This window comes from Crotalus tigris, unplaced genomic scaffold (genome assembly GCF_016545835.1).
Source record: "Crotalus tigris isolate CLP2741 ecotype Arizona unplaced genomic scaffold, ASM1654583v1 scf7180000019068.10715455, whole genome shotgun sequence".
In the NCBI taxonomy this organism is placed as follows: domain Eukaryota; kingdom Metazoa; phylum Chordata; class Lepidosauria; order Squamata; family Viperidae; genus Crotalus; species Crotalus tigris.
In genome coordinates this window covers 940,635-954,541 of record NW_024097358.1, presented here as the reverse complement: position 1 = coordinate 954,541, position 13,907 = coordinate 940,635, and the positions used below count along the sequence as shown (strand labels likewise).

The following is a 13,907-nucleotide window of genomic DNA, read 5'->3' as shown; positions in this document are numbered from 1 at the left end:
CAGGGCCCGCCGCGTCTCCCCATCCAGACGCCAGGCCGCCTCAGCCAGCCGCCTCCGCCTCTCGGGCGCCCCCTGCCGCCGTCCCTCGGCCTTTCATCCGCCACCCACGTGTACCGCAGCTCAGTTTACAAGCTCGCTATTTACCCGGCCGTGTTCAATTCCCACGACCAATCAGCGGGCAGGAGGTGTAGCTCCGGCAGATTAAGTTCCAATCCGTCGGGGAGGGGGGGGGAAGAGATGCTCCCCCCCTTTCTCTTCTCGCCCTCCCCCCTTTCCTTTCCTCTCCTCCCCTCCCCTCCCCTTTCCTCCCTTTCTGCAAAGCACGTTGAGTTCGTCTGTAGCGCTAATTATTATTATTATTATTATTTTCCCCCAAGCCTGGGAGGGTTTGGCGATTCGTCCCGGCCGAGTTGCTGCTGCCTGGCTGCCACCGACGGCCCTTCCCTCCCTCGCTCTCCCGGCTTCTGCAGCCCAGCTCCCGGGGCCCCTCGACCGCCGTTAACATGTTTGACGGCCCCTTCCTGCTCTGTAGCTCGCCCCCGCTCTTCGCCCTGCTGCTCGTCCTTGGCCAACCGGCTCCCCAGACAGGTAAGGAGAACTTCTCGGCTCTGCCTCCTCCTCCTCCTCCGTCCCGGAGCATCTTTGCTAGCTCTGGGATCCTCGGGAAAGCGGTGGACAACCGCCTGTAAAACGCCCCTTGAAAGATGCGGCTGGTCGGGCGGGTGGGGGGCGGGTAGGGGGGTTGCAAAGCCGCTTTGCCTGGCTCCCAAGATGCGGGGGGGGTTGCAAAGCCCAGCCGCGCGCGTCTTCCTTCCACGTTTTCTTCCTTCCCTCCCTCCGCGCCCCCGTCTCCTGCTCTAGACGGGGGTCTCATTTTTTTTTTTGTTCCCCCCACCCCTTAGCCCAAAAGGATGCCTCTGTTTCCAGATTGGCGACGTCCTTGCTTTTGCAGAATCAAGAGGCGGCGAAAGGACCTCTTCCCTGTCTTTTCCCTACCTAGATCTACCCTGGTGCCTTATTTGTCCTTTGGGATAAAAGCTGTCTGGAGTTTAAGATAAGAGATGAGAGATAAGAGATGAGCTAAGATATAAGATAACCTTGATTGTCATTTTTTTTTTTTTTTTACTGCGGGCACAACGGCACACATCCGAAATGAAATTTAGTTGCCCGCTCTCAAAGTGAAACACGTACATGGAAATGCCTCCCCCCCCTCTACACACACACACACACACACACACACACACACACACACAGAGGGTGGGGGCTGGACCGGTGCAAAGTTGCTTTTGCGAAGCGCTTCTCGTCCGCCGCCGTCCCTCGTCCGCGCGTGTGCGTTTCTTGAAGTGCCTCTACCTGTGGTTGGGGGTGCGTCTCCCCTCTTCTGTGTCCCTTTTGCTGCTGCAAAACGGGTGGGGGAGTTAAAACTGTGGCTACTGGACTGGTTTCTCCCTGCTGGCCGATCAGAATCCTGGTTTCACAGAAGGAACCCACTTGTATCCATTTGATATATTAATAATAATAAAGTTGGAAGGGACCTTGGAGGTCTTCTAGTCCAACCCCCTGCTCAGGCAGGAAGCCCTATACCATTTCAGACAAATGGCTGTCCAGTCTCTTCTTAAAAGCTTCCAGTGTTGGAGCATTCACCGCTTCTGGAGGCAGATTGTTCCGCTGGTTCTAACTGTCAGGAAGTTTCTCCTTAGTTCTAGGTTGCTTCTCTCTTTGAACTAAGGAGAAAATTTCTGACAGTCAGAACAATTAACCAGTGGTACTACTTGCCTCCAGAAGTTGTGAATGTTCCAACACTGGGGTTGGACCACATGACCTCCAAGGTCCCTTCCAACTTTTATTATTATTATTACTACTATTATTATTACTACTACTATTATTATTGTTGTTGTTTGTTATTCCACATAACTAGAACAGTTGCTAATCACTGCACGAATCATTTATTAATGGGTCAGCTGAATGTTATCCTTAAGATTTACATGTAACCATCATTTTATATGTTGAAATGAACAAATGTTGACTTATTATTAGTACCATCTGACAGCCATAATTGCCCTATCATAGTTTGGTTCATTTTGAGAATATTTATCATGGGATGCTTGCCCTCCTTTCTACTTCGATTGAAAGCCATTTTTCCCAGTCTGGTGTTCTCCAAATCTACTATTCTATTCTAGTCTGATTATCTGTATGTGTACTTGGGTCTCCTTTAGCTGTTTTGCTGTACAGTTGCACCGTATGCTGTCAGGTTCCTTTGTGTTTGAAGATAATTGTAGGACAGGAAGAATTGGCTGCTCTCACCAGAAGTGGAACATCTCTAGAAAGCCCAGCCAAGACTTCTACTGTGTCCATAACATTATAGCCTCCCTGGCCTTGTGTGTCATACGCTAAATAAATAAATCTAGAACGCCCAGCGGAAAGTTCTACAGGGCCACTATTGGCATGGGAGATTCCACTTAGTGCTTCCTCATTCCTTTACTATCTGGTCAGGGGTTCTTTCTCCAGCCTTGATCTGACAAGAGATTCTGGACTTCAGCTTAGATTCGTTCCCGTTCCTGAGCTCTGAATGTTATCAAATTAGAGGAAGAAAGTTGCTTTAATTGTGGGAGATGGGGTTCCTGGATGCTTTCTGATATCCACCTTCTTCTCTTTGTCCTTTGCAGCTGTCGCGAAGCTGGCTGTGGTGATTCCGGAGCAGATTCCTCTTGTCAGAGTCCATTTTCTTCAACCTCCCAAAAGTGGCCCTAACAAGGCTCGGAGGCGACGTTCTGGGTCCCTACAGTTGGAGGAAGACGTTGCCCAATTGCTTATTCGCCTTCCTGTTGGTGCTGGGCTTCATCCTACCTCTGATCTCTACCTGATGCTTCACCACGATGACCAGTTTTTGGCTCCTGGTTTCTCTGTGGAAGAAATTGATGAGAGCCAAAGAATCCACCGACATCGGGCCGTAGACCAGCTTTGCTTCTACACGGGCCACGTGCTAAACCGCAGTCATGACTCTTTTGCTTCACTCAGCACCTGTGGTGGACTGGTACTTATCTACATTAACCTGTTGTCGTTGGTGTGTGTGTGTGGAGGGGGGGAGAATAGGTAGAGGAAGGGACAGCCTTGCAAAGTGTGGATGTTTGTAGGATAGAGACAAAGATTCAAGGGGACGAATAGAAAGGCTGGGTTCATCTCCTTAGGCAGAAAAGTTGCTCATTTGTGTTGACAAAACACTGGGGACTTGCAGTTGCATATGGAAATAGAGATTCCTCTTCAGCTAACCAGACATGAGGCAGAAAGAGATAATTCCTAAACTCTTGAATGAAAACTGAGTTGTGTTAATGGCCATATTCAATTTCCAATCAGAGTTCAGGAATTCTCTCTTTTCTTTTGCAAACTTTGGAATTTTCTTAGCCAGCTTTATAATATTCTCTGTGCAAGCTGCACCATTTTGGCTAGACGTATTACAGAATAGAGCTGGAAGGGACCTTGGAGGTCTTCTAGTCCACCTCCTTGCTCAAGCAGGAAAGCCTATACCAGGGGTGAACTCTTCTTCGGAGGTAATATTTCAGAGACTGGAAGTCCTGGCAGGGATGCTGTGGTAGAGATTGTCCTTGACTTATAACGATTTGTTTAGTGACCAAAGTTATAACAGCACTGAAAAAAGAGATTTATGACTATTTTTCACACTTATGACCATTGCAGCATCCATACAGTCATGTGATCAAAATCCAGACACTTGGCAACTGGCTCCTATTTATGATGGTTGCAGTGTCCCAGGGTCCTGTGATCCTCTTTTGCGTGACTTTCTGATGAGTGAAGTCAATGGGGAATCCAGATTCAGCTAACAACCACGTCACTAACTTAACTGCTGTGGTTCATTTTACAAGTAGGACCAGGTCATGAAATGGGGCAAAACTCACTTTATAACCATCTTGCTTAGCAAAGGAAATCCTGGACTCCATTGTGATCATAAGCTGTAGACTACCTAGAGTAGATTCTGCATAAACTGGAGCTTGGACTGGATAATTTCTAAGGTCACTTCTAATCCTTATATTATGAGTCTGTGTAGGACCCTCCCTGTCCCTCCCCTATCTATACCCTGTGCCTTATTTGCCCTTTGGGATAACAAGCTGTGTGGAGTTTAGTTTGGGAAGATGACAGAGCTTAAGAACAGAGATATACAGGTATGCTCTGCCTTAGGTGAGCACCTGCAACCAGATAATGGCATCTCAGCAGCTCCCTGATTGATGTTAGAAAAGGAGCTTACCACTAAAAGTTTCTTGGGGCTTAGAACTGATCCGGCTACTTTCCTGTTTGAAAAGCTGTCAACATTTTTCCCCCTCCTTTGTTAAGCTCATTCATGAGCTGCTGAGCATTCAAAACTGCCCTTCCTGGGCCGGTAGAGATGGAAAGAACTCTCAATTAAAGAAAAATAAAATAAAATAAAGCAGCAGCAGACAGGTGGGAATTTATCTGGGGTAACACTGATTGTCTGAGACAGGAAAGCAGCAAAACAGCTAAGGCGCTCTGCAAAGCAAAAGTGTAGAATTAAGAGATGGATGAAGCTAACCTCTTTTGTTGCCTTTGCAATATATTGCAAATAAGGGTTTGAAGAGATCCCCTTGGAGGTCTTCTTGTCCAGCCCCCTGCCCCTTTCTTGGGCATCTTTTTAATATTTTGTAAATAAGGGCTTCTTTTGCCTTTGTAACATTTTTGGATAAAGAAACGAAAGCATCCCAAAAGAATCGAGTCACAAAATAGTGCAGAAAGCAAGCTGCTTCATACTACATGCTGTATAGGGAGTCCTCAAGTTGCAACTCTTGTTCTGATGACCATTCAGAGTTACAAGGGCGCTCAAAAAAAGCGACTTATGACTGCTTTTTGCACAATTATTGCAACATGCTCCTGAGCATTTAGTGACTGGCTCATATTCATGAAGGTTGCAGTGTCACGTGATCACCTTTTGTGACTTGTCTCATAAGCAAAGTCAAGATTTACATAATGCCAGATTCACATAATGACTGTATGAGTCACTGAACAGCCTCAGCGATTTGCTTTTAGTAACTGTGACAAAGTATCATAAAATTGAGAGTAACTCACTTAACAAGCGCAGTGGAAATTCTGGTCCCAAACATAGTGGTAACTCAGGAACTGTATATACAAGTGTAATTTTTTTTTCCCCTACGCAATCAGCTTCAGTCCCAGAAAGTTAAGGAGAGGAATAAGAAAATCTCAAGGACATTGTGGTTTGCTGCATTCCTCGATCTGATATTGAAAACACCTCCCCTGTTTTAAGTCGGTTGTTTGACCCTCCTTTCTCTTCCAAGACTTGGTGTAACTTTTAATAGGAATTCCATCTGGGGAAGAATAAAGCCATGATTGTGAAGAGCAGTTACACTTATGACATCTGTGCACCATACATAAATCAAATAACATGGGCTACACAATGAGTTAACCACTGGAGCAAGAAACATGGACCAGCTCCTATTGCTGGTCCCCTTCCAGCCTTGCTAACTGCATCAACGTTGGCAGAGAGCAGACAGAGGGAAAAACTACGCATCTTGAAAAGTACTCCTAGACTTGCAATAGAGAACATAATATAACTTGGGACAGCTGTAGGCTCTAAGAAGCTGATCCCAATTTTGTAAAAGCAATAGCAATAGCACTTTGACTTAGATATTGTTCCATAGTGTTTTATAGCCCTCTCTAAGCTGCTTACAGAGTCAGCATCTTACCTCCAACAATCTGGGTCCTCATTTTACCAAGGATTCAAGGCTGGGTCAACCTTGAGCCCGGTCACCAGTCTAGAACTAAGGAGAAATTTTCTCACAGTGAGAACAATCAGTGGAACAATTTGCCCCTAGATGTTTTGGGTGCTCCGACCCTGGAGGTTTTTAAGAAGCAATTGGAAAACCATTTGTCTGGAATGGTATGAGGTCACCTGCTGAAGCAGGGAGTTGGGCTGGAAGACCTCCAAGATCCCTTCCAACCTTGTTATTCTGTTTTTCAGGAACGAACTTCAGACTGCGGGCAGAGTTTGCCTGCAGTACTGCATTCTAACCACTGCACCGCCAGGGCGTTGCTTTGGTGATGGAAAAAGAAAGGCATCAAGGCAACTGAGATTGGGTTCTCTCCAGGAGCCATATTCTGAACTTAAATGTCTTCTGGGGTTTTTTTTTTCTCCGTCTCTGAATCTATTTTTACAAATTAGAATAAGCAGAAAGTAATGGTGATTGAGTACCAGTAATCCTTGATTTGTGACTACAATTGAGACCAACATAAGCAAGACAGTTGCTAAGTGAGTTGCACTCCATTTTATGATCATTCTTGCCCAGTTGTTAAACGAATCGCTGCAGTTGAGCGAGTCATGCAGATGTTAAGTGAATCTGGCTTCCCTGATTATCTTTGCTGGTCAGAAACCAACTGGGAAGTTATAAATGGTGAACACATGACGCCGAGACCCTGCAACCGTCATAAGTACATGCCAGTTGCCAAGTGCCCGAATATTGATCACATGACCGTGGAGATGCTGCAATGGTCCTAGGTGTACAAAATGGTCATAAGTCACTTTTTTCAGTTTCATCGTAACTACGGACAGTTGCTAAACAAATGATTGTAATGATGGCATCCATTTCATCCTACTAATCCTCCAGTAATTTCTTTCTGGAATTCACCAGAAGTTAAGATCAAGTCAGAGATGAATTTACCTTGCTGGAGGTCAGTCGTCTCACTTACTTGACAAATTAAATTGGCCAGTTAAGCAAATTAAACTGGCTTACTTATTTGACAAATTCAGTCGCCCTGTTTTAGCCTTACATGTTGCCTGAACTCAGCCTTGGCTCTTTGTTTTTTTGGCTCAGGGTTTCCTACAAAGGAAACAGAATTATTGAGGGAAAGCATAGTACAGTTAATCACGGATAACCCTGCTGGACTAACACAGCTTATGCGTGTTTTAAATTTAATTGCACTGTCTAGAAAAACGACACAGTAGAAAAATTGGTGGGAGGTCTTATTCCCATATAGATTATTCCTGTCTGGCGTTGCCTCTTCAGGCCCCGGGGAGCGATCATGTTTCTCTCTATTCATAATTTCGTTCACTTAGAAAACTACCTTTCTTAGAAGAAACATCTGGTTGTATTCTCACAATACACCAAAACTACACCTACGGTAAACCCAGACCAAGGAAAATGTAATGCTTAGTGTAACGTGCGAAGCATCATTCTGGAGAAAAGGTGATGTACAGGTAATCCTTGATTTATGGCCCCAATTGGAACTGGAATTTTGGCTGGAACTCACAAGGACTGTAAATCCGGACCTCCGTGTTGACCCGATTTTAGGACCATTTTTACAAGCATCATTAACTCAGTCGTAAGCCCAAATCTATTCTCGCGAGGGGCGCTTTTTGCCAAATACCAGCAAAAAAGACACAAATTGGGGTCACGCGGTTGTGGGATGCTGCATCTAATTGTAAATGTGAAGCAGTCGCCAAGTTTCCGAATGTTATCACGTGACCATGGGGCAACATGGCATTTTACGATGGCCGGAAGCGCCTTACAAGCTACAAAGCACCTTTTCTGAGGTGATTAAAAATCCAACTGGACATTAAAAGGACTGGTGGATAGATTGAGGGCTGCCTGTCCACTAAAATGGGACATTGACTTGATGTCGCATAACCCAAAGGTGTGAAGCAAGTCACCTTGGCTTTTTCGATGATGTGTTTCCTTTCCAACTGAAAGGAATTTCTTACATTTGATTTGATTTAGAAAATTTATATACTTGCCTACTCGCTCACAGCGACTCTAGGCAACTTACAGACAACAAAAACACAATATAAAAAATAAATAAAAAACAATAACCCACCCTCACCTGTTCTCTCCCCCCGGCTCCATCACACAACCAAATAAGCCATTTGATGGGCTCCATCACATTCTGGGTTCCCCAGGCCCGCTGGCAGAACCAAGTCTTCAGGGCCTTATGAAAGAGTGTCAAGGTGAGGGCCAGTCTAATTTCCGCAGGGATGATATTCCAAAGAGAAGGAGCCACCACGGAGAAGGCCCTCCTTCTGGGTCCTGCCAGATGTGTCTCCTTAGGGGACGGGACCCACAACATTCCTTGCCGTCCCACTCTAGTGGGTTGGGTGGATATGACTGGCAGGAGATGGTCCCTCAGATAACGTGATTTCATGCCATGGAGGGCTTTAAAAATAACAACCAACACCTTGAATTGCACCTGGAAGAAAATCAGCAATCAGTACAACTCCCAGAGTAGGAGAGGTGACACATGGGCACCCGGAAGTCTGCACAAAACCATGCGGACTGCTGCATTTTTGAACCAACTGGAGCTTCCAGATGCTTTTCAGGGGCAGCCCCATGTTAGAGGGTGAATTGTAGGTGTCCTCAATCGTGCCAAAGAACGATAGCCTCAGTCTAAACATCAGGCCGTTCCTGCAGAATTCCACTCCTTTTGGCTAGCGTCTGCATGCTGCATAAAGTAAACAAGGGGCAGAATGGGCATTTTGATGGCACAAATAAGCATTCCATGCTTATTCTCTGCCTCTGGGTCCCCCCCTCATCTTTTGTGGAGAGCTCAGCGAAGAATGTTCAGACAAGTCAGCCCTCCACCTCTATTCTGTGGAAACTGCATGAAGAAACAAGACCAAAGTCCCACCTGTTCTTGGATCTTTAATTACAACGTGGAGAGGGGATATTCCTTGGAACATGTCTCTGCATAGCTACTCTACATTTGCATGTTATGAAAGCTCCTCCTCAAACCCTCCAGATAACCTTTGTCAAAGACCCTAAAGCAGGGGTCTGCAACCTTGACAACTTTAAGACGTGTGGACTTCAGCTCCCAGAATTCCTCGGCCAGCGTGCCTTCTGGGAATTGAAGTCCATGAGTCATAAAAGGGCTGAGTTTGAAGACCCCTGCTCTACGGGCTTCTCTAATGAGATACAGCCTTTGTCCCAAAAGTGCTTCCCAAAAGGCAACTGGACTTTTTTTCTGTTTTTTTTTTTTTTAACCCCTTGAAAACGTTTTTCGCTTCACATCCAAGAAGCTTCTTCCGTTCTGAACTCAAGGAGCTTCTTGGGTGAGAAGCGAAAATATTTTCAAGGCAAAAAATAATTAAAGTCCAGTGGCCTTTTGAAAAACACCCTGGATGATTGAGAATCTCCAATACAGCCTTTGCTTTGAAGCCTTTGGTCATCTTGAAAAATGTAAGCCTTGTTCGTTTCATTTGTTTCATTGATGGCTTGATCAGAAAGAGCCTGAAGTGGCATCACAAACAACCTCATTACGGATCGTTGTGCTAATCCATAACATGGTTTTCTCAATTTAGGATGGTGTTTCTCAACCTGGGCAACTTTAAGCTTTGGGGACTTCAACTCCAGAATTCCTCAGCTCTAGCAATCTTAAAATCACCAAGGTTGAGAAACACACCTTTAGGAAGTGAACTCAGGCACTGTACCAAGGGTTTAGTGGGACACTCTTCCTAGGAGTTGGATGCTAACTGCGAGAATAATACACTTAAGTCTTGCTGGGTTCCTCTGAAGGTTGCAGCTTCCATTCCTAAGGTTTACAATCACCACGTGCCTAAAAGGATGAGGATTTAGATCAGATGCGTTGGTTAGAATGCCAAAACACAGTTAAAATGGCTGGAAAGAGGTTTGTTTTTTTTCCAAACATTTCCTGCTTTGGCTAAATAATCTTGTAATATAGGAGAGAATGGCTCTCTTACATTTAAGCTTATATCTTATGGACTGCTTGGAGCTGTGCTGTGTTAATGACACATCTGGGTTGCAAGCAAAGGCAAGGAATGTGTGTGGTATGTGTGAGTCTGTATAAATTATAACACATATGTAATGTAGGTTGTAAATCACATTAATGCAGACAGCTGTTCTATATCCTGGAGAGTTTGTTTGGGTGACTGGCTGGTAGAGAAATCTTTAAACGAATGTTGTATTCCTAGCTTTCTCCTCTATAGTGGGTTTGCATAACAGTGAAATTAGAGAGATGAGTGTCCTACATCCTTTTTTTACTGAAGGATTGTTGAGATTTTGTAGAAAACTCTAAAAATGGTTTATATATTGTATATTTATAGTAGCTAAAAATATCTTCGTGGTATTGCAGAGGGCCTGATTTAATAATCCCGTTTACTTTGTATTTCCGTTAGAGTTAGACTTGACTTCATCTGTTCTTGCATTTTGCAAGCCTTGCAGGGTACTGTTTTCCCAGCGTCTCTTTGTGGCTTAAGCTGATTGGTGGTGGTGATGGGGTGTTATCATAGTTAGATTTATCATCTTAGTTTAGCCAGTGAATGTTTTTGTGCTGCTTCAGTTGTCTTTATGGACTGCTTTCATGTGAATCGTGAATAAAGTGACATAGATGCAGTTTCCTTAATATATATATATTATTGGGGTTTAAATCCTGATATTGTGATCTTTGCAGAGTGGATAGTCAGATCAAGGGGATCCAAAAGTGGTGACATTTATGGGGTGTTTTCAGCCAGGAGTGTATGTTAAATATTTTGCTTAACCATGTTATCGATAAGCATTAAGTTGCCAAACATCTGCATGAAAGGAACGGTTGGAAACTACGAGTATGAAGTCTTGATCACAAGCTTTTCTAGACAATACCAATAAAATGAATATTTGCAGCTCAGGGTTGAAATGAGGTGTCTTTGGTGCTCTCTGAGCTTGGTGGTTTTCTTGCAGACGTTTCATTACCCAACTAGGTAACATCATCAGTGCTAGAAGAGAGTGCGGTTTGCTCCCTTTTCTAGCACTGAGGATGTTACCTAGTTTGGGTAATAAAACTTCTGTAAGACAACAACCAAGCTCAGAAAGCACTCCTCTTTTGTAGACATTATTTCCAGTGTAGCAAGAAATGTTTTGTCTTTTGGGATGGGATCTTGTTTTCTTGATTGCTCAAACATTTTGGGCAGACATAATCTCAGCTCATTCTAAAAAATTCACTAGTTCTGCCAGCTCATATGCTTTCCAAATAACTTTCCTTCTCTGCAGTCAAAAGGAAAAAGAACGGAGGAATTTGCAAAGCACATGTAGGGCACGGGCACTTTCATAGCTAGGAGGTGACCAAGGGTTCCATGTGAATGTCTGATCTTCTCTCAATTCTTTCACCGCACAATCTTCTCTCCAGGGGTCCAGCATCTCTAGGTTCCCCCATTCAATCCCAAGGCAAGACCATAGGAGAGGCCACTTCTGTTTTTTATTTACCCACACTGGGGTGTACGTGTGCCAAAAGAGAGGCTTTGAAAGGATGGAAAGAGGTTTGAGGGGGGTGAAAAAACCAGCACCGGGAATAGCATACTCCACCTTCACCTAAACCCAAAGCAGTCCCTAAGCGAAATTACAAATTGCCTTCGAAGAAGTGGAATGACAGGATTTTTGGACCCAGCATTAACCTTTAAGTGTCCCAAAGGCACTTTTCCAAATGGCAACTGGACTTCCTTGTTCTTTTTTTCCTTGAAAACCTTTTGCTTCTCATCCTAGACCCTTCTTCAGTTCTGAAGAACCTTTGGGGATGATGGAGAATCTCAGACATTTAACCTTTGGGGTGGTTTTCTGTTTTGGTGGACAGGTTGGCCATATCCAGATTGGTCTAGAACAGGTGCAGATACAGCCTGTAAACGGGTCTGAACTGTCATTCCATGGGAAAGAGCACTTCATCAGGCGGAAGAGATCCAGCCCAGGCCGTCCTTTGAAGTCAACGATCCCGATGGAGCATTGCAGTGTGTTACCAGGTGGGTGAGTAGAGATCCATTTGGTTACAGCACTTAATGTCAGTCTGGAAGAATCAGGGCCACACCTTAAGTTCCAAAGGAACCTTATTTTCTACAAAAGCTGCATTCCCACAATACAGGTAGTCCTTGACTTACAACCACCATTAAGCCCAAAATTTCTGTTGCTACACACCTCGACACCAAACAGCACCAGTTCGACTGGAGCAACACAAAAATCATCGGCCACGCCGCCACCCGCCATGCTCGCGAGTTCATAAAAGCCTGGCACTCCACATGCAATTCCACCAACAGACCCATTGACCTACATCCGGCCTATGGACCCCTCAGAATCCATATCAGGCACATCACCAGAGACAGCACTGACCCTCAACTAACCCATAGAAGCCCCCTCCCTCCCCCCAGCAGTTGAGCTCCCAGGGACCCTGACTGGATGTAACTCCCATCACAAGACCCATCAAAAGCCCCTCATTTGACACGTCCACACCTGAAACCCTTATAAACAGCGGAACAGTGACACTGACATTCCCTAGATTAATAAATGTGTTAGTCTTTAAAATGCCCAAAGATTCTCAAAAGTATACAAACACAAGGAAAAACACAAAGAATACTTTGTTACAAGGTTTACAAATGACAAAAGAATGGTAAAAAATATGTGGGGTTTTGTATTTACCCTGCAGTTTCATACTCTGTCAGACCTCTTGAGGGTTTTTCAGAAAAAGAAAACGAATGATCCAATACATCAAAATGGCATCTCAGTACTCAGAGCGCTGCATCTAGGATACGTTCCTACAACGTGTTAAGCCACAATGTGATATGTTTGGCTTTGGCTTAGCGTGGTGTAGGAACTCAACCGTAGGCATCCGATATGTTTCATAATGACGTTATGTCACGTGTATCGTTGACATCGTTGTGCAAATGACACAAAGGATGAAATTTACATCATGGACACAAAGCCGTGATTCATGTGGCATCAATTCCCCACTCTGCCTACTCTTCAGCACCCCTCCAAACTCAATAACTATGGTTTGCAAGCCTGTGTTCATGGCTCCATGTAACGTTCAAACTTATGCAAAAGTATTTTCAGCAGAAACAGCCCATGTCTTCAGCCTCCTTTCGCCTGCTGTGGAGAATTTGTGGTGTACATTACATCAGCCTGTGGAATGCCGTAAATCTCAGTTGTGTGTCTTGTGTACAGGGTGGATCACATATTATTTGTAGACAATAGAAGAGATCAAACAGTGTTGCAAGGGGATTATAATACTATGGCCATTATCCTGATAACGCTATGTTCTCACAACGTATTAAACCATCAATGTTTATGTCCAAGCGGCAAGGGCTAAGTCAAAAATCAAACCACATTATGGAAACCAGAACATTGTTGCTAAGCTACGCTTCGCTTGGCTTATTTTGACTTAACATTTTATATAAGGCAGAAATATGATCTTCTATATACAGAAATAAATCATAATAAATCATAATTTATTATGTACAGGCAGTCCTCAACTTGCAACAGTTCATTTAGTGACTGTTTGAAGTTACAATGGCACTGAAAAAAGTGACTTATGACCAGTGGTGGGATTCACACCAGTTCAGCAAAACCAGGAGCTAATTTTTTGTTGCCCAGGCCCAGAACTGACTTCCAGAAGTGGCATCCACACAGAGAAAGGCAGATTTATTCTAACAACTGTGTTACTAACTTAATAACTGTGACAAGCAAGGTGGTAAAAATGGGACAAAACTTACTTAAAAACTGTCTCGCTTAGCAGCAGAAATTTTGGGCTTAATGGTGTTGTAAGTCAAGGACTACCTGCATTGTGGGAACGCAACATTTGTAGAAAATAAGGTGCAGCATTGTATTTTTTTTTTTTAGAGAAGTTTATAATCAGCACACTAAAAAGCAGAGACATCACCCTGCCAACAAAAGTGTGTATAGTCAAGGCCATGGTTCTCCCAGTTGCAATGCATGGCTGCGAAATTTGGACCATAAGAAAGGCTGAGCGCCAAAGAATCAAGGCCTTTGAACTCTGGTGCTGGAGAAGACTCCTGCGAGTCTCCTGGACTGCAAGGTGATCAAACTGGTCAGTCCTGGAGGAGATCAACCCCGACTTCTCTTTTGAAGGCCAGATCCTGAAGTTGAAACTCAAGTACTTTGGCC

At 44.3% G+C, this 13,907-nt stretch overlaps 1 protein-coding gene across 3 annotated transcripts in view; it reads left to right on the top strand.

Annotated features, from left to right (window-relative positions):
* The first annotated feature begins 315 nt into the window (after positions 1 to 315).
* ADAMTS17 (ADAM metallopeptidase with thrombospondin type 1 motif 17) overlaps positions 316 to 13,907 on the top strand; it is an 86,203-nt gene continuing 72,611 nt past the window's right edge. For all 3 annotated transcript variants that reach the window (XM_039359086.1, XM_039359085.1, XM_039359087.1), the window contains exons 1-3: positions 316 to 588; positions 2,667 to 3,034; positions 11,590 to 11,752. In XM_039359086.1, coding sequence (XP_039215020.1) covers positions 504 to 588; positions 2,667 to 3,034; positions 11,590 to 11,752 — 616 coding nt within the window. In that variant the 5' untranslated portion in view covers positions 316 to 503. The remainder of the gene's footprint in view (positions 589 to 2,666; positions 3,035 to 11,589; positions 11,753 to 13,907) is intronic.